The 26,895-nt window shown below is 46.6% G+C and overlaps 2 protein-coding genes across 4 annotated transcripts in view; one reads left to right on the forward strand and one right to left on the reverse strand.

Annotated features, from left to right (window-relative positions):
- The window catches only part of Wdr93 (WD repeat domain 93), a 53,217-nt gene extending 36,162 nt beyond the window's left edge, over window positions 1–17,055 (reverse strand). The window contains exons 1-5 of the mRNA XM_052711816.1: window positions 16,916–17,055; window positions 7,940–8,277; window positions 7,208–7,400; window positions 4,926–4,990; window positions 104–182 (exon numbers count right to left, since the gene is read on the reverse strand). Of these exons, the coding sequence (XP_052567776.1) occupies window positions 104–182; window positions 4,926–4,990; window positions 7,208–7,400; window positions 7,940–8,239 (637 nt within the window). The 5' untranslated portion in view covers window positions 8,240–8,277; window positions 16,916–17,055. The remainder of the gene's footprint in view (window positions 1–103; window positions 183–4,925; window positions 4,991–7,207; window positions 7,401–7,939; window positions 8,278–16,915) is intronic.
- A 39-nt stretch (window positions 17,056–17,094) lies between these two features.
- Pex11a (peroxisomal biogenesis factor 11 alpha) lies at window positions 17,095–24,330 on the forward strand. Of its 3 annotated transcripts, none has more exons than XM_052711818.1 (3): window positions 17,130–17,310; window positions 19,648–19,763; window positions 22,065–24,330. In XM_052711818.1, exons 1-3 carry the CDS (start codon window positions 17,255–17,257, stop codon window positions 22,631–22,633), a joined length of 741 nt encoding a protein of 246 aa, XP_052567778.1. In that variant the 5' UTR covers window positions 17,130–17,254; the 3' UTR covers window positions 22,634–24,330. The 3 variants fall into 3 exon arrangements, with proteins under 3 accessions (XP_052567779.1, XP_052567778.1, XP_052567777.1); XM_052711817.1 differs by lacking the exon at window positions 17,130–17,310 and adding an exon at window positions 17,318–17,841; XM_052711819.1 differs by lacking the exon at window positions 19,648–19,763 and having other exon boundaries at window positions 17,095–17,310.
- The last annotated feature ends 2,565 nt before the right edge of the window (window positions 24,331–26,895 follow it).

A 26,895-nucleotide genomic window follows, 5' to 3' on the forward strand; every position in this document is an offset into this window, starting at 1 on the left:
TCTGAATCTAAAATTATTCCTAAATAAAATGTTGACAGTGAAAGTCTGGAAAAGACACAAATCAGAAGCCCCCCCCCCCCCCCCAGCTTTTGGGTGAGCTTGCCTTGGAAGAGGAACGCTGCGTAGTCCCCACTCTGAGAGAGTTCCATCTTCACACAGGTGCTTTGCTTGCTGGTGTCGTCCTGAAAAGAAGAGACACCGACAGAGTGGGTGCTGGGAGCTAAAGAGGAGGGGCATGTGGCAGGGGCTCCTGGAAGTCACACCAGGACAGGGGTCTCCCAGAAGCTTGCAATGGCAAGATGCCTCACATCACTTCGAATTTCCCATCTTTGAACAGGAAGTGGACAAGACAGCATGTGAAGAAATGGAACTTGCTTTAGACGTAGTTCCTCATGGGTCATGGGACGCCATCAGATGTGATTTGCAAACCCTAAAGTCGATTATTCAGCTGAGTCAAAGTAAGTTTGTTATGACACTGAAGACTGGTGCCTGTCGGACAAAGCCTCTAGTTGGATGACAGCAGAAGCTGGGTGTAACCTTGGAATAAAGTTCCTCCGATTTGGGGCCAACTGAGAGAGGCTGGGGGATGGGTATGCTACCTTGAAGAAGCTTGAGGGCTACTAACAAAATAAGGTGGCTAGACTAGTTAAAGAGCAAACAATTTTAATTATATATCTCAATATCTATCAATGTACTATAGAGATTTTCAAACATACAAAAAAAAAATGGCATAATCAGTTGCCATGTGGCTATCACAAGGCTCCACTGTGCCAGCACAAGGCCCCATCGTGCTATAGCATAGCTCCACTGTGACATAAAAACGCTCAACTGTGGCATCACAGTGCAGCACTCTTACTTCAAAATGCCGACCTGTGCCAACACAATGCTTCATGGTGATATTACAATGCTGCATTGTGACATCACAGTTCTCCACTCTACAATCTTAATGCTGTTTGTGATGTCACAATGATCCATTGTGCTGTCATATATTGTGCTGTGACACCACAATGCTGGACTGTGACAAGATAATGTTCTGTTGTGTCATCAGAATGGTTCACTGAGACATCACAGCGCTACACTGTGTCATCAGAACGCCACACCATGGCATTGTAGTGCTTCATTCTGTGACAACAATACTGCTTTGTGTCATCATAATGGTCTACTGTGCCACCACAATTTTGAATTTAGACGTCATAATTCTACACTGTGTCATTACAATGTTCGATTTTGTCACAACAATGCTGCATTGTGATGTCATAACTCCACTGTGAAATCACATTGGCCGCAAACGATGTCACATTGATTAACAACACGCTGTGACAATGTCACATTGGAAAATTTGTGATTGTGCCGTCATTGTAAGGTACAATAAAAAGCTTCTCTGAACTATTACAATGATGCATTGGGACATCACTATAGTGTACTGTAACATTATAATGATGCAATCAGACATCACTATACCTCACTGTAACATTATAATGATGCAATCAGACATCACTATTCCTTACTGTAACATCACAGTGATGCATTGGGACATCACTATAGTGTACTGTAACATTATAATGATGCAATCAGACATCACTATAGTGTACTGTAACATTATAATGATGCAACCAGACATCACTATACCTCACTGTAACATTATAATGATGCAACCAGACATCACTATACCTCACTGTAACATTATAATGATGCAACCAGACATCACTATACCTCACTGTAACATTATAATGATGCAATCAGACATCACTATTCCTTACTGTAACATCACAGTGATGCATTGGGACATCACTATACTGCACTGTAACATCACAGTGATGCATTCTGATATCACTATACTGCACTGTAACATCACAGTGATGCATTCAGACATCACTATACTACACTGTAACATCATAGTGATGCATTCGGACATCACTGTACTACATCACTATACTACACTGTAACATCACAGTGATGCATTCGGACATCGCTATACTACATCACTATACTGTACTATAACATCACAGTGATGCATTCGGACATTACTATACTACATCACTATACTGCACTGCACATCACAATGATGCATTCTGATATCACTATACTGCACTATGACATCACAGTGATACATTCGGACATCACTATACTACATCACTATACTGCACTATAACATCACAATGATGCATTCGGACACCACTGTACTGCACTGTAACAATATTGCATAGTGAGTCTACAAACCACACTATGCTGCAGTAATGATGCAGTGTAGCATCACTGCTCCACTGTCACAACAAGAAGTTCCATGTTTCATCACGATGTTGCATTGTGGCACCACAATTTTATTGTATTTATTACCTTCCAAACCCAATAAATGGCTAATTTTTATTTAAGCCCACATTATGAATTCCTAAATAAAAGCTAATAACTAGGCTGTTTTTCAACTCCCTCAATTGCCTCATAGAGGATATTAGTATCTTTCACAATTGCTTTGTTCACACCACAATCATAACAAAGCCCACCAGGAATCGTGGTGCACATCTTTTTTTTTTTTTTTGGTTTTTCAAGACAGGGTTTCTCTGTGTAGCTTTTCGCCTTTCCTGGAACTCACTCTGCAGCCCAGGCTGGCCTCGAACTCATAGAGATCCGCCTGGCTCTGCCTCCCGAGTGCTGGGATTAAAGGCGTGCACCACCACTGCCTGGCCCATGGTGCACATTTTTAATGCAGAGTCCAGCAGACCTCTACAGGTTCAAAGCTGGCCTGGCCTATACAGCACGTTCCAGTCCAGACAGGGCAACACAGAGAGACCCTGTTTCAAAAGACAAAAACAACAACAAACAAAAACCTCAAAGTCCGTGGGGCTGGAAAGGTGGCTTAGTTGGCAAAGCCCTTGGCACACAAGCATGAGGACCCGAGTTTGGATCCCCGGCATTCATGTAAAAAGTTGGGTATAAATTGTCAAAACATACATTTAATGGTGATGATGATGATGATGATGATGATGATGATGATGATGATGATGATGATGTTAAAATGGTTGTAGCATGATGTGCCTGTAATCCACGTGCTGGGGAGTTGGAGAAAAGAAGACCCTGACCTTGCTTCTCCAGTCAAATCAATGAGCTATACACAGATTTAGTGAGATCCTGTGCCAAATTAAGGTGGAGAATGACTGAGGAAGACACCAGAAGTTGTTCTCTGGCTTCCACACAGATGCATGCCCATCTGCATATACATGTACACATGAACACACACACACACACGTCAAACTGCAAACTTAAAAACCTTAAAAACTTGCATTACTATAGTTTTGAGAACTCATTAATTAAAAAAATACTGAGAAATATAGTCTTTTCTGAATCCCACAGTGGAGATACCAACTCCTAAAAGTTATCCTCTGACCTCCACATGTGTGCAGAGACCCTCCTCTCTCTCTCTCTCTCTCTCTCTCTCTCTCTCTCTCTCTCTCTCTCTCTCCCTCTCTGTCTCTGTCTCTGTCTCTCTCTCTCTCACACACACACACACACGCACACGCACACGCACACATACACAATCAACTTCTGCTATTTTCCATTCCATGACTATATGTATATGTGTGCATAGACATATATATGTATATATGTTAATGTGTGTATCTTTAAGAGTATATGCCATGTGTGCTGTGGGTGAGTCTAGTCGGTGTCATATACCTTGGGGCTGGAGTTCCGGGCAGCTATGAGCACCCTGATGTGGATACTGGGAAGAGCAGGAGGCACTCTTCCTGGCTAAGCCATCTGTCTCTCCAGCCCCTGCATTTGCATTCTTCAATTCCTGCTGTGCCTTGGGCATTTTTATGACCCAGTTCTAAGGCTCTCTGGAAGCTGTTGACATACCATCGCATCCCTTAGTGAGAGGTGTATCTTGCCTTACCATATATGTCCCTAGACAGACATTTTCATCCAGTCTCATTGACTGTTGTGAATCTCCAAGAGCCTCACAGAGCCTTGCAAGCATCAGCTGACTGCTTAGTTGCCACAGCAGCTGGTGTTTTCCAGGCAAGAATCTACGGCAGTTGTAGAACAGTTAGAGCTTCCGTGGAGTCTTTGTTGGCACGGGATTCATTTCCCTGTCCCTCCAAAGACTCTGCTTCCTTCTTTGTTTCTTCGTCCCGAGCAGTTCTGGGTCAGTCACTGCCATTTCTACGCTGTGCTCTGTGGCAGCGCCCATCTTACTGCCTGGACCAGAAAGCCAGGTGGAAGGAAACCATTTTTTAAAAACTAGGACAGACAGTTATTATGAAAATAATTTAGACATTACTAGAGGCTGTGGCGCCCGTAGGTTTGAGAAGATTTTCTAGCCGCAGTGATGGAGGTGGTTTCCAACAACGCCTGGGAAAGAAGTACAGGTCATGTACGACAGTGACAGCTTCTGGGCCTGGAAGAAATCGGCAGCAGCCCAAACTGTCGTCCACTGGAGCAAGATCGCTCTTCAAAAGTGGGACACAATCTTTAAGGACCATGTCTTTGGAGACTACAAAATCATGATGGGATGAACCGGAGCTTTATTACAAAAAGAGGGGAATTTCTTTCCCTTGCCCTGCCCTGCCTTCCTCTCCCACCCTTACTTGACAACTAGATGCCCATTTTAAACATTTCACATGAATAAAAACGTCGATGCTGGAAAAAAGCAGTTTTATAATTGTGTGTGCGTGTGTGTGTCACGGTGTGAGAACTGGGGGTCTGTTCTCTCCTTCCACCATGTAGGTCCTAGGAAATGAACGGAGGTCACGGGGTACCAGGCTTTGCAGTAAGCATCCTCACTGCTGACCATCTCAGCCCCGCTTGTTTTTAGTGTGCTTTTGATTAGCTGCTGCTCCACACATCCTGGGTACAAGTCTTTCACCGGGAATGCACTTTGCATTACTACTTGGTGTTCCCCAGGTAAAGGTGTAAGAAGAGGAACTCACCGTTTCATTGATGGCTTTGATGAGAAAAAGACTGTCTTTATACAAGTAAAACAATCGAACAATACCTGAAACAGAAAAATAACAGACTGTGAGACCAGGGAGCCGGGAAGGGTCAGGACGTATTCATGGGATAGTATTCTGTGACACTGTACAAGGGACACCAGGAAGGGAGGGTGACTCTAGACTCATCCCCCCACACCCCTGCTTTGCCGCCCCACGTGGCCTCTGCTGCTCTTGGTCCCCCAGCCTTCCTCCACCTGACTTTCAAATACTCAGTTTGCTCTCCCTCCCAGTCCCCTCGTACTTAGCTAGTGTTACCCACATTTCCTGGAAGTCTGCTGTAAGCAAACCAGCCACAGCAGTCCATCCTGAAATCCCAGCCTCTACTCTGGCCATCATCACACACGTCTTCACATGGGCACCCAACTGTTTGCTGTGAATGTGTTGGATTCATAAGCTACTTTGAGAGAAAGGATTCTCCCTCAACTTTCCATGTGCCTTAACCCCCAGGCTCTATTAATTCTGCTGACTTCAGGATGCCTGCCATGTCACCTGCCATGACTTCTTACCTTTCTTTAGGGCCTCCCAGTTCCTTATAACCTGCCTTTGCACTCATGATATAGACAGATCACATAAAGGGGTTTGGCCCACGGTGGGTGAAATTCTAATCCATCCTAATAAAGATTCATGGGATAGTGTTCCATGACACTGTACAAGGCACAGCAAGGCAGTGTACCTTCAAATTCATCAAAAGAAGGTAACACAGACACGGAACCACCTGTAGAATGGATCGTAATGAATACGGCCTTTTCTTTAGCCCAAAGTCCCTGTGTCCTACACAGATATTCTTTATTCTCCTATCGTGGTTGTCAAGGAATGGCGCTGTCGTCCACCCAGGCATCCATCACAGAGGAAGCATCACTGCCTGTGCTGCCCAGCACGCCTCCCTCACCATAAACAGGCTTTATCATTAAGTCTTTTTGGTAGACAGGGTAACTGAGACAGGCTCTCATATAAAAAAACCTATGTAGCTGAGGATAACCTTGAATCCCTGATCTTGCTTCTGCCTTGCAAGTGCCGAGTGGCATGTGTGAGCTGCGACTCGCCATTGTGTCTATTGTATTCCCCGTTCATCTAAAGAAATTTAAGTTTTTATTACAATTTATTTATTATTAGGGGGGCACTTGTGCCATTTATTTATTATTAGGGGGGCACTTGTGCCATTCAGGCATGTGGCAGACAGAGGACAACTTGCAGGAGTCAGTTCCCTCCTTCTACCACGTGAGTCCTGGGGACCGAACCAAAGCATGATAGCGAGCGAGCCTTTCAACCCCGCTAGGCAATCCTGCCAGTCCTCTCGTTTCAATTTTTTTTTTCCGAGACAGAGTTTCTCTGTGTAGCTTTGCACCTTTCCTGGAACTCACTCTGTGGCCCAGGCTGGCCTCGAACTCACAGAGATCCGCCTGCCTCTGCCTCCCGAGTGCTGGGATTAAAGGGTGCACCACCACCGCCCAGCCTCTCGTTTCATTTTTAAGCTTCTTGTTTGGAACTCATTTTATACTTAGAGGAAAGGGGCAAAAACAGAACCAAAAATTCCCTGCATCTTCCGCCTCACTTTGGCTAAATTTACATCTTGGACCATCACAGTACAATTCTCTTTTTCTTTTATCAGCCCCTGTCCTGGCTCAGACCTTTGAAATTTCTCTCTTAAATGAAAACAGCAGTCCTTCCTGAACAGCCCCACGCCCCAATCCGTGCGCATGCGCGCGCACACACACACACACACACACACACACACACACACACACACACACACACCACCCCGCTCTCTCTCTCTGTGTCCCTCATGCCCCTCCGGTTTGACTTTTTCAGCATGCCTGTGGGTACTCCAGCGTACTTGTGTCGGTGAAGCAGGGGCAGCTGGGTAGCAGGGCTCTGTGTTGGGAGAGTATGAACACTGGGGCGACCCTGCTTTGAAATGCCCGTGTGCCACTTACTTCCATTTACCTCAATTATTTAACCTCTACGCCTCAAGATGTCTCCTCCAACAGGAAGGTGACAAACTGTACTTCCCTTGGGCAGGCGAAGAACCAAATGGGCTACCACATGGGAAAGGCTGGACTGGGCCTGGCAACCCCTTACGCAGATAGAAGGCAGTTACAGCTCCATGAGCAGAGAGAACTCGTCGTGCCTGACTCCACCCACACTTGGGAAAGAGATCAAACTGAATGCCAGTGTACAGACACTTATAAGTAAATCTAAAAACGAAGAAAAACAAATACCTAGTTCATCCACGGGAATAATAAGGACTTCATTCCCCAAATCTGTGGCCCAGATGGAAGAAACATCAACCTTAAACTTCTCCCAAACATACATTCTTTTGGAACTGTGCAGATTATAGATCGAGAATCCTTTGACTCCTCCAATAAACAGATACTCCTGGGAGACAGCCATACCACCAGGCATTTTGTTGAGCTGGGGAAACACAGACACAAAAGGACAAAACTGATTCTTTTCAGCTGTCAAGGCCATCAAGCAATCTGAGCTAACTTTTCAAAGAGGGCTCTTTCTAGACGTTATTGCCAAACTTGGGGGCCTGTTGAAAATGCTTGCCTTAAGCATTTTACTTTGGGGGAAAGTAGCCAGAGAAAACAGAAGTTGAGACTAGATGTATAGTCTGAGCATAAGCATGACTGCAGGTCCTGAGCGTTATTAAATCGAGTGTCCTGTGGGAAGGACAGTCGAGTCGATGACAGTTCTCAACTGCCCAGCACGGAGGGGGCCTAATACATTAATGAAGCTTCTCAGTGTCAATAACACAACAGAAGGGGCCTTTGTGTAATCATCAGCTAACCATAACCCCCCATTTCCCACAGGCAACTGCCAACAGCAGCATGCCTACTATCAAAAATGCACCTACGTTTTTGATGGAGAGCTCAGTAGGAATTCCTTCCTTCCCTGAACCAGGCATTTTCATCAACATTCACATGAAAAACAGGCACTCTTGTTCACACCTGGATTTCTGCAACTGGAGGGTAGATGGTGGGCACAATCCGGTTTTTCTCAATTTCCCGTAAAGCCTCTCTCTCTTCAATAACTTCCCAGGCGCAGTCAAACAGATGATTCACCAGCTTGTTGATCATTCGGTAAGGCTGAGGCAGGTCGTCCAGGTCTTGAGCCAGGTCCCGGAAGGCAAAACCCTTTTCATCATCCTTAGGCCAGTCTGCCTCTGTGGGAGATGGGACCTCCAGGGGTCCTTTGCTAATCACAGACAACCTTGGCTTCCGAGGCTGACTTCCTTTGAAGGATGGCATTACAGCGGGTGGCACCGAGGACTTCTGGGAACTCAAAGCTGAGAAGCAAAGTGAGCAAAGAGACTTTGAAAGAAAGGTAAACAAGAAGCTAGCCTTCTGTAGCACAGCATCCTGTGGGACCTTCTGTCTCAGACTGGACTTCCTTACGTATCCTAGGATTGCCACCACATTCCTGGGATACAGTCTTCATATTGACAAGGATACTGGAAGGGACAGGTACCCTGAGGCTAACCCAAGATGATGTGCATTGTGATGGAAAAATCTGGCATTGTGCTGTCTTTCTTCCCCTCCAGATAGAATAAGTAACTATCTTTTGTTCCAATGGAACCCACTTACAGCTGATTCCTCTGCCTGGCTCTTTGCCTTTGTGAATGGCTCTGGTCAAGGCACCAGAAAGAGAGCCCTCTTTCTCTTTCCTCAGGCCCAATCAGGTGCAGTTCGGCACTTCCAATCTTTGTGGTGTAATCTATTCCCTTATCAATCTCATTGGTGCCCGCCACCTCCCCCCATCCCCTGCCACCCCCACCTCCACCCCCCACCCCTGTGCCCTGCATCCTGCATCTGTGAGATTTTTTAAGAGTCTACAGAAATGTCTGAGACATTGAAAGACTGCTGACTAAAAGCCTGAAAAATCAGAATTAGATATTTCTAAAGTAGTTACATCTTAGCAGCTCTCCTCCATATGTCTATATAAATACAAGCTTACAGGAAGGGAATAAATAATCTGTATTTCAAAAGCTTCAAAGTTGTATACAATCCTGTGTAAAAGAGATGTCAAATGTCATCATTTTAATTACATAGTTCTATTTATTTGTGTGTGTGTGCTCACATATGCACATACACGTGTGCCATAGTGCATGTGTGGTGTGGTGTGGTGGTTTGAATAGGGAGTGGCATTATTAGGAGGTGTGGTCTTGTTGGAGTAGGCGTGGCTTTGTTAGAGGAAGTGTGTCACTGTGGAGATGGGTTTTGAGGTCTCATATGCTCAAGCTATGCCCAGTACTCAATCTCTTCTTCTGCTGCCTGCAGATCAAAATATAGAACTCTCAGCTCCTTCTCCAGCACCATGTCTGCCATGTCCCACCATGATGATAATGGACTAAATCTCTGAAACCATAAGCCCAATTAAATGTTTTCCTTTATAAGAATTGCCGTTAGCCGGGCGGTGGTGGCACACGCCTTTAATCCCAGCACTCGGGAGGCAGAGCCAGGCGGATCTCTGTGAGTTCGAGTCTAGCCTGGTCTACAAAGTGAAATCCAGGACAGGCTCCAAATCTATACAGAGAAACCCTGTCTGGAAAAAAAAAAAAAAAAAGAGTTGCTGTGGTCACGGTGTCTCTTCACAGCAACAGAAACCTTCAGGAGTTGGTTCTCTCCTTCCATCATGTGAGACCTAGAAACTGAACTCAGGTCATTAGGCTTGGAGGCAAGTGCCTTTACCCACTGAGCCATCTCACCAGTCACTGTCATAGCTTTAAAAAGCATTTAATGAAGCCAGGAGGTGGTGGCGCATGCCTTTAATTCCAGCACGCGGGAGGCAGAGGCAGGCAGATCTCCGTGAGTTCCAGGTCAGCCTGGTTTACAGAGCAAGTTCCAGGACAGGCTCCAAAACTACACAGAGAAACCCTGTCTCAAAAAAACCAAACAACAACAAAAGCATTTAGTGAGAAAATTAGGAGGCATTTAAGATGCTTAACTCAAGGCAGTATGGTCTTGTATTGATAGAGTGGCTGTGGTCTCTGTAAGTCCTAGAAAGATCTGGCTGCCATCTGTACTTCATAGTGGAGTACGTATGTGATGCTTCCAGTACATGATGGATGAGGCTAGCTGATACTGGAGCAAGGACCACTTGAGGGTATTAGTGAGGACAGTAAGCTGAGCTCATGCAGAGCTAGGAATAATGTGCTTTCTTTAACTAGCTAGACTAGACTAGACAATCTCTTAAGTCACACCAGTGGGTAGAGCATTCAGAAGGATCTAGTCTTGGTAGTGGGAAGAATAAGCCCAAGAATGAATTGTTGCACCAGAATCACTCACATGATATATTAGAATGCAGAAGACCAAACTGCCTTCATGTAAATCACTTTTGTCTTAGAACAAAAAATTAAGAACTTTTACAAGAATACAAAAAACTAAAGCAAACCAAACAATCCAACATCCCTTTGCAAACGCCTCTGCCCCTTGTTGCTGCCTGCTGTCCCCCATGGGCAAACCCCACCCTGTCCTTCACATCCAGGATGATGGCCAGCCCTTGGACTGTGTCTTCTTCGAGCTGTCTGCAGACAGAGTTCCAAAACATCAGGGGATCTTCATGCTCTGAGCACCAGGGAGAAAAGATGGATTTATATGGGCTCCTCTTTGCATAGGGTTAGTCCAGGACTGATAGGCCACAGTGGCGACTTCACACACCATAATGGCACTGGAGGAAAGTCCATCTACAAGGAGAAATCTGAGGGTGAGATCATCCTGAAGCATACAGTTTTGGCATCTTGTCCATGGTGGATGCTGGACCATAAATAGTTTTCAGTTTTTCTTTTGCACTGTAAAGACTGAGCGTTTGGATGGCAAACTGTGGTCTTTGGAAAGGTGAAGGATGGAAGCCATGGAGCACTCTGGGTCCAGGAAAGGCAGGATCTCCACTGCTGACTGTGGAAAGCTCTGATACTGTCTGTTGTCATTGTTGTTTTTGAGACAGGGTCACACTAGGTAGCCCTTGATGTTTCTAGTTAGATCAGGTTGGCCTTAAAATCACAGAGATCCACCTACCTCTGTCTCCTGAGTGCTGGGATTGAAGGAACTCTGATATTTTGACCTGTGCATCTTAACCAGCCCCAGCACCCCATTTGCTCACAATATCCCATGAGTTTTGCACCCTCACTGCTGTGGGATATCTTTCTGTACGCTGTGAATATGTGTTATTACCATTGGTTAATAAAGAAGCTGCTTTGGCAGCATATAGTCAGGCAGGAAATCCAAGCAGAGATTCAGGGAGAAGAGGCTGGAGTCAGAGAGTCTCCATCGAGCCGCCCAAGAAGCAAGATGTGAAAGTACTGGTAATGTCACTGGCCACGCGGCGATACGTAGATTAATAGAAATGGGTTAATTTAAGAGCTAGCTAGTAATAAACCTGAGCCACAGGCCAAACAGTCAAACAGTTTGCAATTAACACTAAGCCTCTGAGTGATTATTTTATAAGCTGCTGTGGGACCAAGTGGGACAGAGAAAAGGCTCTGGTTACACCTCACTGCAGGTCTTCGAGTTCCATATTATTTTTTTTCCCCCTAGACAAGGTTTCTCTGTGAAGCCCTGGCTGTCCTGGAACTAGCTCTGTAGAGCAGGCTGGCCTCGAACTCACAGAGATCTGTTTGCCTCTGCCTCCCGAGTGCTAGAATCAAAGGCGTGCGCCACCACTGCCCGGCTCCATATTATCTTTATTCCCCTCCATGCCCTAGCTGGATTGCAGAGGTGAGTTTATCATTATGAATTAAAATTAAATAAAAAATCCAGCATCTTTAATATATGCTAATGGATAGATTGAAAAACCCAGCACCCAATGATGTGAAATTAGCAATGTTTGGGACACAATAAAAATGACCTAGCATGTGGACAGTGAATATAAGCCATAATAAAGAGAAATATCAAAGAACTGAACCCAACTCAGAACTGTTGCAGATATCAGAGTTAGCATGCTGGGCGTGGACGTATATACCTTTAAAGATTTATTATTCTTATTTTACATGTGTGTATGTTTTGCCTGCACATATGTGTGTATGTACACCACATGCATGTCTGGTGCCTGTATAAGTCAGAAGATGGCATCAGCTCCCCTGGAACTGGAGTTTGGGGTGGTTCAAGAAACGAAACCTGGGTCCTCTGGAGGAGCAACAAGTGCTCTTAACGAGCCATCTCTCCAGCCCCTGGTGTGTACCTTTAATCCCAGCATTAGGGAGGCAAAGGCAGGCAGATCTCTCAGTTCTCACAGTGAGAACCTGTCTCAAAACAAAACAAACAAACAAACAAACAAAAAACCTTAACAATCAGAGCCAAAGACTCCAATGCTCTACTTGCAGATTAAAAAGGACAGAAAAGCCGGGTGGTGGTGGCACACGCCTTTAATCCCAGCACTCCGGGAGGCAGAGCCAGGCGGATCTCTGTGAGTTCGAGGCCAGCCTGGGCTACACAGTGAGTTCCAGGACAGGCTCCAAAGCTACACAGAGAAACCCTGTCTCGAAAAACAAAAACAAAGAAACAAAAAACAATGAAAGGAGAGAACCGGCTCCTCAAAATTTGTTCTCTAACCTGTGGTAACGTGCACGTGCAAACATGCACACAAATAAATAAATAAAACAAGTGTAATAAAAAAAAAGGACAGAAAAATTAATAAGGATACAGTACTGACGTGGTTTGAATGAGAATGGCCCCCATAAGCCTATATATTTGAATGCTTCATTACCAACTGGGGGAACTGTTTAGGAAGGATTAGGAGGTATGGTCTTTGTCTTAGTTAGGGTTTCTATTGCTGTGAAGAGACACCATGGCCACGGCAATTCTTACAAAGGAAAACATTTCACTGAGGCTGACTTACAGTTCAGAGGTTTAGTCCATTATTGTCACACATATTCAAGGGACTCTAGGCTAACACACGGATACCTGCTCACCCATGGTCATCGCTGCTAGGCCTAGATGTCTACCAAATGATCAACGGATAATGACGACATGCTACATAGACACTGGAATTTTATTCAGCTGTAATGAAAAATTAATTTCTGAAATTTGCTGGAAAATGCCCGGAACTGAAAAACACTATACTGAGTGAAGTAACCTGGGCTCAGAGTTCAATGTCCCATGTTCTCTCTCAGATGCGGCTCATGGCTTTGACTTTAGGTTTGTTTGTCTAACTTGGAATGCCTGTAGAGACCTGGAATTGACAAAAGGGCCATGGGGGGTGGGCGGGGAGAAGGGGGAGAGGCTTTAAGGAGGTGGGGACAGTAGGACACATGGGACCCGAAAATGGAGAGTGGCAAGCTTCCAACAGAGGTGGGTGGGAAGATGGAGGACAGGGAAAGGATGAACCAAAACTAACAACATCTGAAGAAAGGCGCATGGATCTTCTACTTGATAAGCTATTAAAAATATAATTTAAAAAAGATTTTTATTCATGAATGAGGTGGTTGATGATGTTGATCCCAGAAGCAGGGGAGTCAGCGGTGGTGACCTGGACCCTGAATGCCATAATACCAATGTATTAGTCAATGAGTACTTTGCTTACCGGTGCAATGATGGCATGATTGTTATGGGATAACCATTTCTGGTTTCTGACGGGATCAGAGGCCCACTCTCTAGGAGGGGTACTGTGGACCTGGCCAAAGCCTGGGGACCAGGAAGATCAGAGGCACTAGCAGAAAACCACTATTCTTGTTTTGCTAAGTGGATATGTTGTCAAACTGCCTCCTAAATCTTTACATTTATACCCGCAGACTAGCGCTGTCCTCGGCCTTGCTCAAAGAAGCTTCTCTGCAGTGAATTGTGGTTAATGCAAAGGTTCGTGGCTGGTAAGGCGCTGAGGACGAGTGATTGCTAAATGCTCAGCCTGAAAAGGGACACCCATATCCCCCTCTCCAATGCTCAGGGAACTTTTCAAAAGATGGAGTGTGAAGAATACAAGGGCCAGATGGTGGAGGCAGGAGGACTGCTGTACTGTGAAAGTGTGTCTCAGGAGCATGGCATGGCTGGGGACTGTACACTCACAGCAGCTGCAGTTACCTGCAGAGAGTCTGCACAAGACTCCTTAAACATTAAGTCACAGATGGAGGGGGGTCTCGTGAGGCCCTACCCTGCCTCGCCCAGGAAAATTAAGAGCTGACTGGGGGAGGAAGTCATTGTCGTGCAGGATGTAGCCATGGGCCGGCAAGTTACTTGTGGTCCAGGGAATAGCTTCACACCCATGCCCACGGGGTGGCCCTAGTTATATGTCACAGAACAAAACAAAAAACAAGACATGAAAGTGTGTGTTTGTGTGTGTGTGGGGGGGGTGATGGTGGAGGGGGAGAGGTGATGTCGAGGGAGAGAGAAGGCTAAGACGGCAGAGGGATGGATGTGTGAATTACACATGTGTATGAAATTGTCAAAGAATAAACAATTTTTAAAAGAGTTTGGTGTCTTCTTAAAAAGTTAAACATGTATGCAGTCCCGTCATTCCAGTTCTAGGAGTGGAAATAAAACACTTGCAAGCCTTATGCACAATGACCACATTACTTCTAGGCACACCAAAGGGGAAACCATCAGCTGTTTTATGGCTAGGCAAGCAGATAAACGCTCACACTCTCAGTGGGAAAATAAAAGAATGTGGCTAGGATGGAACATGGTTTGGTAGTTTCTTACAAAGTTAAACCCTCTGTATGATTCAGCAACCACTTTCCTATGTATTTACACAAGAAAAACAAAAAAATTAAGGTTCATATGAAAATCTGTACTTAAATACAGCCATTTTTATGCCCCAAACCAGAGACCACACAAGTGTACTTCAGTGGGTGAATGGATAACTAAAAAAATTACCAAGTTCTGATATGTACAACATGAATGAATCTCAAGGGCATTGTGGTAAGTGAAAGAAATCAGAATAAAAAACATACACGCTGCGATTACATTTCTGTGGTATTGTTGAAAATGCAGGAATACACAGAAAACGGGTGATCGGAACCTAACACCTCTGTAGAAGGAACAGCACCTGTGTCCATGTTCTGTCATCTGCCAGACCAACATGCTGTACTCATCAGTTTACTGTGGTTCCTAGGTTCCTAGCAGAGTAATTGGTACTGAGCCAGTACTCAACCAAGTCTTACTGTTTGCTCTACAGCCATGCTCAAAGGAGCCCTGGTTAAATCCAGTATGTCACAAAGCAAACCCCGCCCCCTGCAAAAAAAAAAAAAAGTCACGAAAGTAGGGTGGACAGTTGGGGAGAGGGGAAGGAGGATGAGAGAAGGGGAAGGCCTGAGCCATGCTCTTAGAGAGGATGGCTCATTTTCCCAATGGCACTTTCTTCTGGAAAGGATTTGTAATTCATGGAGCCAAGTGGATATTCTTACCTAACACCTTATTTCCCTCTTCCAGTCAAGTCCATGGAAATCACTGCCCAAATGATAGCAGGGTCTGCATTAAACCTTTCCTACTTTCTCCTGGAGGGAGAGCCAGATGTTAACATGAGCACAAGCAGACCTGAAAGCTGCCTACGGCACAGCTGTCTGCGGAGGTATAGGACAGAATTCGAATGCAGTTTGGAGTATCCACACATTCCCTTTTAGCAGTGTAGGTGAGAGCAGGAGATCAGAGGAGGATCAGGAAAAGTCTGGGAGTCGTTTCTCCATACATTTCTACATCCCAGCTGTATTTGTGGATATTTCAAGGAGCCTTAGAATTCTAAAAGTCAGCCTGGCTTTCCGTGTTATCGTGAGAATGTATGTCAACCCAGGAAACAGAACACACTTAACCGCTTGTTACCTGTACAACTTTCAAATATCTAAACATAGAGTATGCAGGTCTGGAGTATACTTTTACGCCATGTCTGCAAGTGTTAGGGATAGGTCCCATGCAGGGAATAAAGACGAGAAACGGGGGAGACCTTACTTCGTGCCTGTAGAGAGCATCTTATAAAATTACTTGCAAGCGGCTGATTGCAGAGCTTCAGTCAGAGGCTCTGAGCGTTCTCGCTCATTCTCTGAAGCTCCAGTCCCATCTTCTTTCACCATGGTGCTGCTTGCCAATGTCCACTGCAAAAAAGCATGGCTTTCTCTTTCTCTCTCTTCATCTCTCTATACTGGAATCTACTGAGATTTACACTTTGCCTGCCTTGATTTTTCTTTCCAACGCTCGATAAAATTGCCTTCCAGCTTCCTTCTGAGTCTGTTTCTAAACTCTTTTACTAACTCACAAAAGGGAGCCTTGATGTCCCTGGTACCACGTAGAGCATTAGGAAAGAGTGCCAGACAAGGGAGGGCTGTATACGGCGGCGTACAGTGTACAGTGGAGGTGGCCCAGGTCCCCGCGGGGATCAGTGAGGTGTGTAGCACAGCTGGCTAGAGAACGGACGCTCAGAGGTCCTGGCAGAGAGGGTTTCAGAGAAGACTGGCAACGCACACGTGACCCCATCCTTAGAAAAGCGCCTCTGGGGAATCCCCTAAGAAAGTAGGGTGACATGACTGAGGCTGTGTTTCGAGATGATAATCCCACCCTAGCCATCAGAGTCAGGGATAGGGTGGGGGCGGAATAAAGGCAGATGAGAGAAGCGATCAGAAAAAACAGGGACAGAGGAAGAGGCAGAAGGTAGGGAGCGACGGTGAGGAGGAGAAAATGACAAGTGAGGCTCCATCTTCAAGCGCCACCGAACCAGTGTCCAGCAGTGCAATGTCCCTACGATCTCCCTTGCCTGCACTTGGTTCACGTCGAGCCTTTTAGGATTTCCCCAGGGGGGAAAAATCATTTGGTTTTCAATAGTCCTAATAGAAAATCCTCCCACTTTATCCCTCTCTCCAGCTATAGGAAACACACTCCAAGACTGGCTTGGCTCTGTGGCCTGGCACAGGGAGATGATGAATCCCGCGGTCTCCAAAAGAAGAGTTGGGGGGCGGGGTCCTCGGCAGGAGAAGAACATTTAGCATTCCAGGTGGGGTTCGTGGGTACCTGAGCACACCGGGACGCCTGGGGCAGGGAGGGGGCTGACCCACTCGGTGCCCCCGACCTGGGAGCGAGGCGGGAAGGCCACTACAGCCGACCTTGTGGGACGTAGCTCTGCTCACACCCGACCTGCGGCGTGGCGTCGCTTTAGCAACTAGTACTTCCGGTCCCAACCGGAACCCTGACACGCCGTGCTTCCGAAGGTGTGTCCACCCCCGTGTGGGCGGAGAAACCCGGTCCCACCCACTCCGCGGCTACCCTGATCCCGACCGTCCCCTGGGACCCGCGGCGGCCCGGAGGACCCACGAGTGAGCCGGGCTCGACGCATGGCTGTGGGTGCGAGCCATGGACGCCTTCATCCGCTTCGCCAACCAGAGCCAGGGCCGGGACCGACTTTTCAGGTGAGCCAGGTGCCGTCGGCCTCCAGCCCTGTCCCGTCCGGACCCAGTATTTCCTCCCCTCGGAAGAAGGAGGTAACCGTCCGGGAAATCGAGGCACGAGGACGCGGCCAGCTCCCACTGGGAGTTGGGATCCGAGCCCCTCCCCGCCCCCCCCCCCATTCAGTGGGGCTGTGCGCGCCAGCCACCCCGGTGCCTCTGGATGTGACAGCAGTCTGTGAGCCCGCCTTGTCTCCTAACTTTCCCCCAAAGAGGGAAACTGAGTCCCCAACGCTCAACTTCTTTCCTAGAGATTTCTTTTCGAGAGAAACTTTGGATTTCTTTTGTACCCAAGGAAGCAGGACACCCGTGGCTTGGAGCGCCAGATGAAGTCCTCACGGAAAGACAGTTTTATCTTCTTGATCTTACATTTTGGCTCAGTCTGTGTCTTGGAGATACTGAGTGTTAAAAAGCCTTGTAAACTGTAAAAAGTTCAATGGAAAAAGTGTTTGAACGATACCTCCAAAGTACACGGTGTACTTTTGAAAAGCACCAGTGAGTGTTTGAAACTAATCCTCCACTTATTTTAAAAGAGAAATTGGCCTGAGGGTTGCTCAATGATCATTTAAAAGAAAAGGAAAGGAAAAAAATTATTTAACAATAATTCTTCTCTTCTAGGTGTTTGTGTTCAACTATTAATATTAAACTAAACATGTAAGTAAGAAAAATTCTAGTAATGAGACGTCAGGAGAGCAACTGTACAGACTTCATTGCAGTCTGTGGAGGAGATTCTTCAATACCCCAGTTTCACATATAGGGAAACTGAAGCAGGACGTTGAAAATAACTAATGTGCAGAGCCGAGAAACGCAAGTCCACACAGTTGACTCCAGCACCCACCTCTGAACTTAGTCATACTATCTTCTGTTTAACTTGATAGGTTTTCAAAATGCTTGAAAATACACATGCCCCCATTAAAAATCAGTCATATCATTCTAGTGTGCCCAGAATGTACCCTGCAATGTCTTTTAAGGAAATAGTAATTTAGGATATAGGTATTCAGCAAAATTTTATTTCCCAACCCTTTTAAGATCTGAATAACCATAAACAAAGTAGTATTCCTAAAATAGCGCCTTGTTTTCAGACCTACTCCCTGTTAGACCAAATCTGAGAGAGGAGGATTTTCTGATATGAGCAGTTTGAGCCCTCTGGCCGGAAAGTGGATTCTGTCTTCTGCTCCTCCTCATTTTACTTCATTATCCTGAACTAGTTCATCATTGTGGAAAATGTACCACTTTGGGAAGGATTTATTTATTTATTCTGAGAAAATCTTACTCTGTAGCCCAGACTGCCACCACAGTCCCCTTGTCTCAGCCTCCTGAGTGCTGGGATTGTAGGCATGAACCACCAGCCCTGTGCCCCTAGTTTTCCTGAGAAGAATATCTGCATCATACAGGGACTCCAATGCAGCTCTAAGACAGTAGGGACCAGCACCTCCTGGTTTTTGTTTGTTTGTTGTTGGTCTTTTGTCTTGTATGAGACAGAGTTGCACTATATAGCCCTGGCTGGCCTGGAATTCTCTATGTAGACCAGGCTGGCCCTAATTACCTTCCTCTGCCTCCTGAGTGCTGAGAATCAAGGTGTACACTACCACACCTGGCCTAGAACCTACTTTTACTAAGTAGGCTGCAGCTACATTTGGATGTTTGGGATTCTAATTTATTTATTGCCATGATATTGTCACCATTGCTGGTGCGATAATGATCACTATTGGATGTACAGTATTACTAAGCAGTTTATATAAAATACTAATTGGTTTGAAGGACAAGCACCGTACCTGCTAATTTGTATATCGGTGTGTATTTGGTCCTTTAGTCTTAAAAACTAAATATTGAGACTGAACTTTTCACCTGGGTTTTGAGTTTGTCTCCTGTCACTTAAATAGTAAGTTTAAACTATGTGGCAGAAAAGTCCATCTAGGAAATTGGAAAATCTTTCTGCACAGGGGCAAATAGCACACGTGGACATTTGTGGACCCGAGAGACATCCTGTGCGTTTCTTCCTTTGACTACAGCATCTTCCTATGGCAGCAGAGGGCTCCGGGGGAGCTATGCCCTGCCGCTGCAGAGTCCTCGCCTAACCTTTGTGTTGCATTTCCACTGCCTCTTCACCCTTTGGCCCTCCTGTGCAAGGACTGTTGCAGAATGTCGCTTTTGTAAGAGCTTCAACGTGAGAAACCTCCCCAGAAGTTCTGCCTCGCCGCCATGTTTCTCTTTGCTTTTACAGCCTATGCTTCTCCTTCCCTTCACGAATCAAATTTTGTTTGGTTTGTAAACCATTTCCCTCATTTTTTTCCATTACAGAGCCACTCAACACGCATGCATGTTGCTTAGATATCTGTTAGAGTCTAAAGCTGGCAAAGAGGCGGTGGTAATGAAACTCAAGAGTCTGGAGTCCAGTGTGAGCACTGGCCGTAAATGTAAGTACCCGTCTCTCGAGGGACAGTGGCTTCTGGTTTAAAGTCCTTCGCCTCAGTCCCTGGAATCTACAACATGCTTTCCGGGTCTTCATTTCTCCTCACCCAGTGAAGCTGACAGTAAAGGTCCAGTGTTTCACTGTGGACCATTCACAGATGTCTTCCTTTGGTCAAATTTGGTACCATACTAGTTCCTCCAGCATAATCCAGCCTGGGGGGCACACGGTGTGCTAGTTTACTTCAGTTCCAAGAACATCTTGGCAATGCCCCCCTCGAGCTTCAGTCTAGCAGAAGCCCTTAAGTTCTGTAGGACAGAATAGCCGTATCCTCGACCCTGTGCCCTTCCTCCTCTTCTGTTGAGGATTAGTGGAGGATCGGAATGAATACATTTTCTGAGACAGTTTGCCTGGTAATTTCATGTGAAAGGCAAAGCATGATGGTAGCAGTTTTCACTGATGGATACACTTTCATGTCAATCATCCTGGGGAATCCCATACTTCTCATAACAGTTGCGTGCCTGACTCCATTGTTTGACAAAAAGCAGATGTTTCAAAAGTAGATCAGCAGATATATTAGAGTGGGATGTAGTTCACCCCATATTGATGAGTTGTTTTGAGTACCTACTTCATAAAGGAGCTTTCCTCAGCTTTATGAGAGAGATAAAATAACATGTTATAAATAATATTTAGTGCCCTATATGATGCCTGTAGTAGAGGAAAAAAGTATTTTGAAGGAGGTAGGATTTAAGCTGTGTCTGGAGAGACACAGTATTCTGAAAGGGAGGTTTCCTCTAGTAGAGGCTCAAGACTTTTAGATTCAAACCGTTGTCCTGGAGGATCAGTGTCAAACCAAAAAACTGGTTTGGCAGAGAGAGAAGACTTAAATAGTCAACAAGAGGGCTGGGGAAGGTTGGGTAAGATTTCTGGATGTCTTTGAAGGCCAAGATTAGAAATTCTGTCATAAATTCTCTAGAATGTCAATTGCTAAAGTGTCCTTTAGGGTTTCACTGGTCTTGAAAGTCCAGAAGGTACTTATCCAGTGTCATTCAGCCAACTGGCCCAAGAGCTGGAATGAGAACTTGAAACTCCAGTTTTGAAGCAGTCATTTCATATACTGCTCTGTATTAGATTGTGGTAAAATAATGTCAAGTGCTCTTCTGAGATTGTAAGTGTTGGGAGAGTAGCTGCTTCTGGGCAGTTACTAAGTCAAATAACCCATCTCTGGGTGCCCGGTAAATACCTATGCATGGATGATCCCAGGTGACTAATTGCGTGCTTATGTAAGGGTACGCATCACAGTGGTTGATGAATTCGTCTAGAAGCTCCATGTGACTGCTGATCACCACAGCCCCTCAGCTACCATTTCTCGGTGTTCTTCTCCCATAGTTAGCCAGAGGAAGATTGACTAGAATGATAATCAAATGATAATGCTGCTTTTCCAAAGGCAGCCTTTGGATGGTGTCTTAGTCACTGTTCTATTGCTGTGAAGAGACACCATGACCCAGACCCAGCCAGCTCTCATAAAGGAAGCAATGTAATTGGGGGCTTGCTTACAGTTTCAGAGACTTAGTCCATTATCATTGTGGCTGGGAGCATGGCGGCAGGCAAGTGTAGTCCTGGAGAAGTAGCTAAGAGCTACATCTTGATCCATAGGCCAAGAGAGAGAGGGGGCGGGAAGAGAGAGGACGGTGGTGCGGGGGGGGGGGGGGGGGGGGGGGGGGGGGGGGGGGGGGGGGGGGGGGGACACGACACGACTGAGAGACTATGAGACTGGGCCTGGGCCTGGGATGGGCTTTTGAAACCTCAACGCCCGCCCGTCTCTAGTGACGCACTTCTTCCAACAAGGCCACACCTCCTGATCCTTCTAATCCTACCAAAGAGTTATCTCCCTGGTGACTAAGCATTCAACTATGAACCTGTGGGGGTGGGGTGGCGGCTGGCATTCTTTAAACTACCACAAATGGGAAATCAAATATATAAGAATGCTGAACCTGGAGCTCGTGTTAAGTACTCTTGCGTCTGAAGTGTAGAGGTTAACACTCAAACATAGTAACACACACCCATGATTAACCTTGTCTGGAGTATACTGGAAATGAGCGTTAAGGCTTGCCTTGGAATGGGGATGATAAATTGTGAAGGTCGCTGTCTTTTGGGCTTTGCAGGATCACTGTAAGGTTCCTTCTTTCGTCAGCTAAGACTGTGAGCCTCAACTGACATCAGCTGCTAAGTTCTGAAGTCTTGTCACAGGGCTTCTGCCTCCCGTTGGGTACTAACCAAGTGCTGATTCTGTGGGTTCTTTTTACAGGGTTCAGACTAGGCAACGTGGTCCACGCCATCCAAGCAACTGAACAGAGCATCCGAGTCACAGACCTCGTGCCCCGCTTCTGCCTTACGCTAGCCAATCTGAACCGTGTGGTTTATTACGTCTGTGACACTGTCCTCTGGGTGAAGAGTGTGGGTCTTACCTCTGGAGTCAACAGAGAGAAATGGCAAATGTGGGCGGCCCGCCACTACTACTACTTCCTCCTGCTGAGCCTGGTCCGGGATCTGTATGAGATCTTGCTGCAGATGGAACGGGTTGCCCGGGACAGGGCCAAGAGGGCGAAATCATCCTGGGACCCTCCTGGGCACAGTGTGGTCAACGAAGAAACCGAATGGCCCCAGTCCTTTCTCCTGCTCCTGTTCCGATCTCTGAAGCGGCACCCTCCCTTGCTCCTAGACACGGTGAAGAACTTCTGTGACATCCTCATCCCTTTGAACCAGCTCGGGATCTACAAGTCCAACCTTGGCATCGTAGGACTTGGAGGTCTCGTGTCCTCTGTGGCCGGCCTCATCACTGTAGTGTATCCTCAGCTGAAACTGAAGACCCGCTAGTGTTTGGAATGAGCATCGGGTTTTGTCACAGGGTCTTACTAGGCTTAAGTTTTTAATCATGTGAGTATCTTATCAACTTGTGATGTGAGAAGTGGGACCAATAATGGACCATGCACACTGATAATTTTTTTTTTTTTTTTGTTTTTCGAGACAGGGTTTCTCTGTGTAGTTTTGGTGCCTGTCCTAGATCTCGCTCTGTAGACCAGGCTGGCCTCAAACTCACAGAGATCCGCCTGGCTCTGCCTCCCCAGTGCTGGGATTAAAGGTGTGCTCCACCATTGCCCGGCTGATACATTTTTTTAAATGCTGCAGTGACTTCTGAATTTCTGATTATATTCCCTTCAGCTAACATTACTGGGTATTTTTTTGTTGTTGTTGTTGTTTTCGAGACAGGGTTTCTCTGTGTAGCTTTGCGCCTTTCCTGGAACTCACTTGGTAGCCCAGGCTGGCCTCGAACTCACAGAGATCCGCCTGGCTCTGCCTCCCGAGTGCTGGGATTAAAGGCGTGCGCCACCACCGCCCGGCTACTGGGTATTTTTTTATAGCCATAGTAAGAGCTTAGTGTTTGCTGAGGGATAAAAATGGAAAGGAAAGAAATCATAAAAGACCCAGGGAAACTAGAATTGTGGATTGGGTTGTGTGTGGGGGTCCTTGATTTCAGCCAGTCCATCCGAGCTGGAGCACAGCGTTCCTGGCTCTGGTTAAGGCCTCTCTTCTCTCCCGTCGGTTCTTATGCTCCATCCCCACAATGGTGGGCTGGAGGGGAGCTGGGCTGAGAGCCTCCTCACGTGTTGGCCCTGGCTGTTGCTGCAGCGGGTCCTTACTGTGTCCAGGGGTTACTCAGAAAGCATCAGCACATTACACTCTGTGGTGTAAGTTGTGTCTGGGTGGAAGCCTCTGGTGATATCATGAGTATGCAAGGGTGAAAGCGGGTGAGAGGTCACTGTGGTGCCTGTCACTCAGTCCACGACAGATAAGGAAATTGACACTAACAAAGCTGAGGTCAGGGACAGGCTGAGTCTTTCCAAGATGACTCCTCTGTACCATCTCATGACCTTTGCCTTTTTGCCCCCTAACACTCTCCCACACCAGGCCCGGAACTTTAATCGATGGTTCCTGTTCTAGTCTGTGAAGATCAAAGCAATCTAGACTTAGCCAGGTTGATTTTATTTAAAGCTACGTAACAGTTTGGGCAATAATTTGCATCAAAACAAGAGAATTAAAGTGTTTCTGTCTATGAATGTAAGAATGTCAGTTTTCTGTGATAAATCAGATTTACTCAGGGCAGTTGGGAGGGATGGGAAAGAGCAGCAGGAACAGTGAAGAGGACATGGGGCCACCGAGTCAGTGTCATTTGCCTGTGCTTGCTCTTCCCATTTCAGTGTTCCTGTTGGAGCTTGGTGAGTCTGAGGCATGTGGAGTCGGGGGAGGGGCCAGTCCGCACCTATAAAGCCATATATATCATTTACCTGGAAATGAGAACTATGCACTGATTAACTGCTTCCCATAAATGTGATGGAAATTCTTGAAAAGGACTCCGGTCCTTGGCACTCTATTTGTAAAGTGATATGTGATTTGAGAAAACTTTGGGGGATTCTGAGAGAAACTAAAGTGACTAAAACCAGACAAATATGCATAAATAACTATTTGTACGGTAACATGTCAGTTATGTCTAATAAATGTCTAAACAAAATCGACTCTTGCATCTGTGCATGTGTGTGGGATTGGAGAGTTTAGAGTAAGGCAGTGAGCAGATGATCCTGTCTGAGGAGGCTCAGAGCTGCCCAGGTGCAGGCTGGGAGGAAGGCACAGGGACTGTGTCAGGACTCATGGTTGAAAGCTTCCCTTACAGATCTGTACAAACCACCCCTGCCAAGGTGCTCTCCAGTGCCTGGCCATGGCTGGCTGGCTTCTTCCTGGAGAAGCCTGCCTTGAGCTCACGGCAGTGTTTTGCAGATGTCCATTTTGGTCCTTGGGTCTTAGACATTAGAGAGGGTGATGGGAGGGTTGAAAACGGCCATCTTGTAGAGTCTGTAAACGCAGTGGGGCCCTGCTACCTCATCCTTGTATCTTTCTCCTTCTCAACTAACCCTCTCCTCCTGGCTCCACGTTCATGAGGGATTTCAAAAACTACAAAGTCCTGAGGAGCTGCACAGACCAGCACATTCACAGCCGAAAGTTGCTGCTGAGGGCTGACTCAGGAGGTGTCTGCTGTCCTGTTTGGTTTGGGGACCCACCTGTGCGCAGAATGGCCACGATCTCTGCTCTCCTGTCGTGGAGGGAAGGGAGCAGCATGAGCTAGCTCGCCCCGCCTCATCGCCCGGTACTGTTGGAGAACTGCCTCTTCCCCCTGCCCCCTTAGGATCTGCCTGGCTCTTTCACCTCTCACCCACATTCTAGAATCCCAGTGCAAGCAGCCAAAGGACCAGCTTTGTCAGCAGAGCTTTTGGGCACGGAGCCCTATAGCCTCTCTGGCCCAAAGCCACCGCCTGAGAAGGCAGACTGCCCTTTCGCCTGGGCTGCGTCCAGATGTGAGCCTTCCGGGTCATTTGTCCTGGACCTTGAAATGAGAGCAGAGGTCACTTTACACACTTCCCTCCTTCTTCACAGCTGTCTTACGCTAAAAAGCTCAGACCGAGATTAATAAGTATCAAATGCTTCACTTACTTATTACCTCTTTTGGAAGCTCCTTGCTCCACGCTCCTCCCTTTCCTGGCATCTTGTTCCCTGTTTTATTATACTGAGGATAAAATTTACCCCCAGGGATCAATCTGTATCTGTTTCTCACATCCTTATTTTTTTATTACACTTATGTAGCGTGTGTGTGTGTGTGTGTGTGTGTGTGTGTGTGTGTGTGTGTGTGTAGGTCAGAGGACATCTTGCCAGAGTCAATTCTCTCCCTCTGCCGTGTGGGTCCCAGGGATTGAACTCAGGTGGTCAGGCTTGGTGGCAAGCACCTTGACCTGGCGGGCCATTTTGCTGAACCTACCACCCATGCCTTTCTATTCTGTTATCCACACTAACAACTTAGCAGAGTCAACAACATGCAGATCTGCTAACTAGGAGCTAATAGTTAGTGCTGCCCTCTCATTCATTTTCATTACGAGGCCCCTTCTTCCTGTTCTGGTGGTGTCTTAGGCTAGGTAAAGTTTCACACCCATCCCCACCCTTTTCCTTTCCTCCATGCTGAAGATCAAATCCAGGGCCTTCAAAGCTAGGCAAGCACTCTGCCTTCAGCCCTGCCCTCAGCCCCTAGCGTTTTGAGACATGATTTTGCTATGTAGCTCGGGTTGCCCATCAATCCTGCCTCGGCATCCTGAGTGCTGGGACTACTGGTCCATGCTACCACAACCAGCTTCAACATATTTTCTTTAACTTTCGAGGTGTACAGAGGTTAAAACCATTCTCCTAGAGCCCAGATTACTAAGGACTCTGTCTTGTCTTCTTTGCGGGTGGGTAATTTCTCTTGATAGTCATAGACTAATACAGTAAGCTGAAGCCCATCCCTGTGTGGGTTTGAATCATGCTGTTCAATAGTCATCCTTGCTAGCAAACGAAGGATGGGAGACAGTCTCTGGGAGTACTGTTCCATAGAAACTTTGGGGGAAAGGAATCAAAGATGTCAGAATTACATGGAACTTTGGTCTTAGGAGTTAAATGACATAAATATAGTATCTTCTTCATGGAAAGCAATTTTTGTCAATTGAAAGCCAGGAATATTCTGGAGCTATTGTCTCAGGGGTCTGGCACAGGACTCCTTCAGCTCTGTGAGCCGCCTCGTCATTGGCTAAGCATCCCCCATAGGAGCTAGGATGAGTCCAGGGGACATCCTGGGTCAGACAGCTATGGTAAAGGGCCGGCCCAGCTTTCTCTGCCTCTTTGCCCTCCTCCAGCTGGGAGGTCTGTGAGGCATTGCCCAAGATTCCCTGGAGTGGCTGGAGCTGCTTCTGTGGAGGAGACGTTCTGCAGCTGGGTTTTCTGAGACTGAGGTGGCTGTCAGCTGCAGTGAGTGTGGGGTCCTCGGGTGTCTCGGCCTTACCTGGCTGCTTTCTGAGTGTTAAAAGGGAAGGAGCTGAGAGAAAGGGCAGATGGGGACATTACCAAGGGACACGGAGCTCTGCAGGGAGACCACTGAGGAAAAGACACAGGTGGAAAGACCAGCACACAGAGTGGCCATTGGCTTATCCAGAAGACAGTTCTTTGGGAGAAGGCTTACCCAGCTGGCAATAGAGGGAAATTGTAATTAACTAGAATTTTGTCAT

The sequence above is a fragment of the Peromyscus californicus genome, unplaced genomic scaffold (genome assembly GCF_007827085.1).
Source record: "Peromyscus californicus insignis strain IS unplaced genomic scaffold, ASM782708v3 Scaffold_4__1_contigs__length_199733344, whole genome shotgun sequence".
Classification (NCBI taxonomy): domain Eukaryota; kingdom Metazoa; phylum Chordata; class Mammalia; order Rodentia; family Cricetidae; genus Peromyscus; species Peromyscus californicus.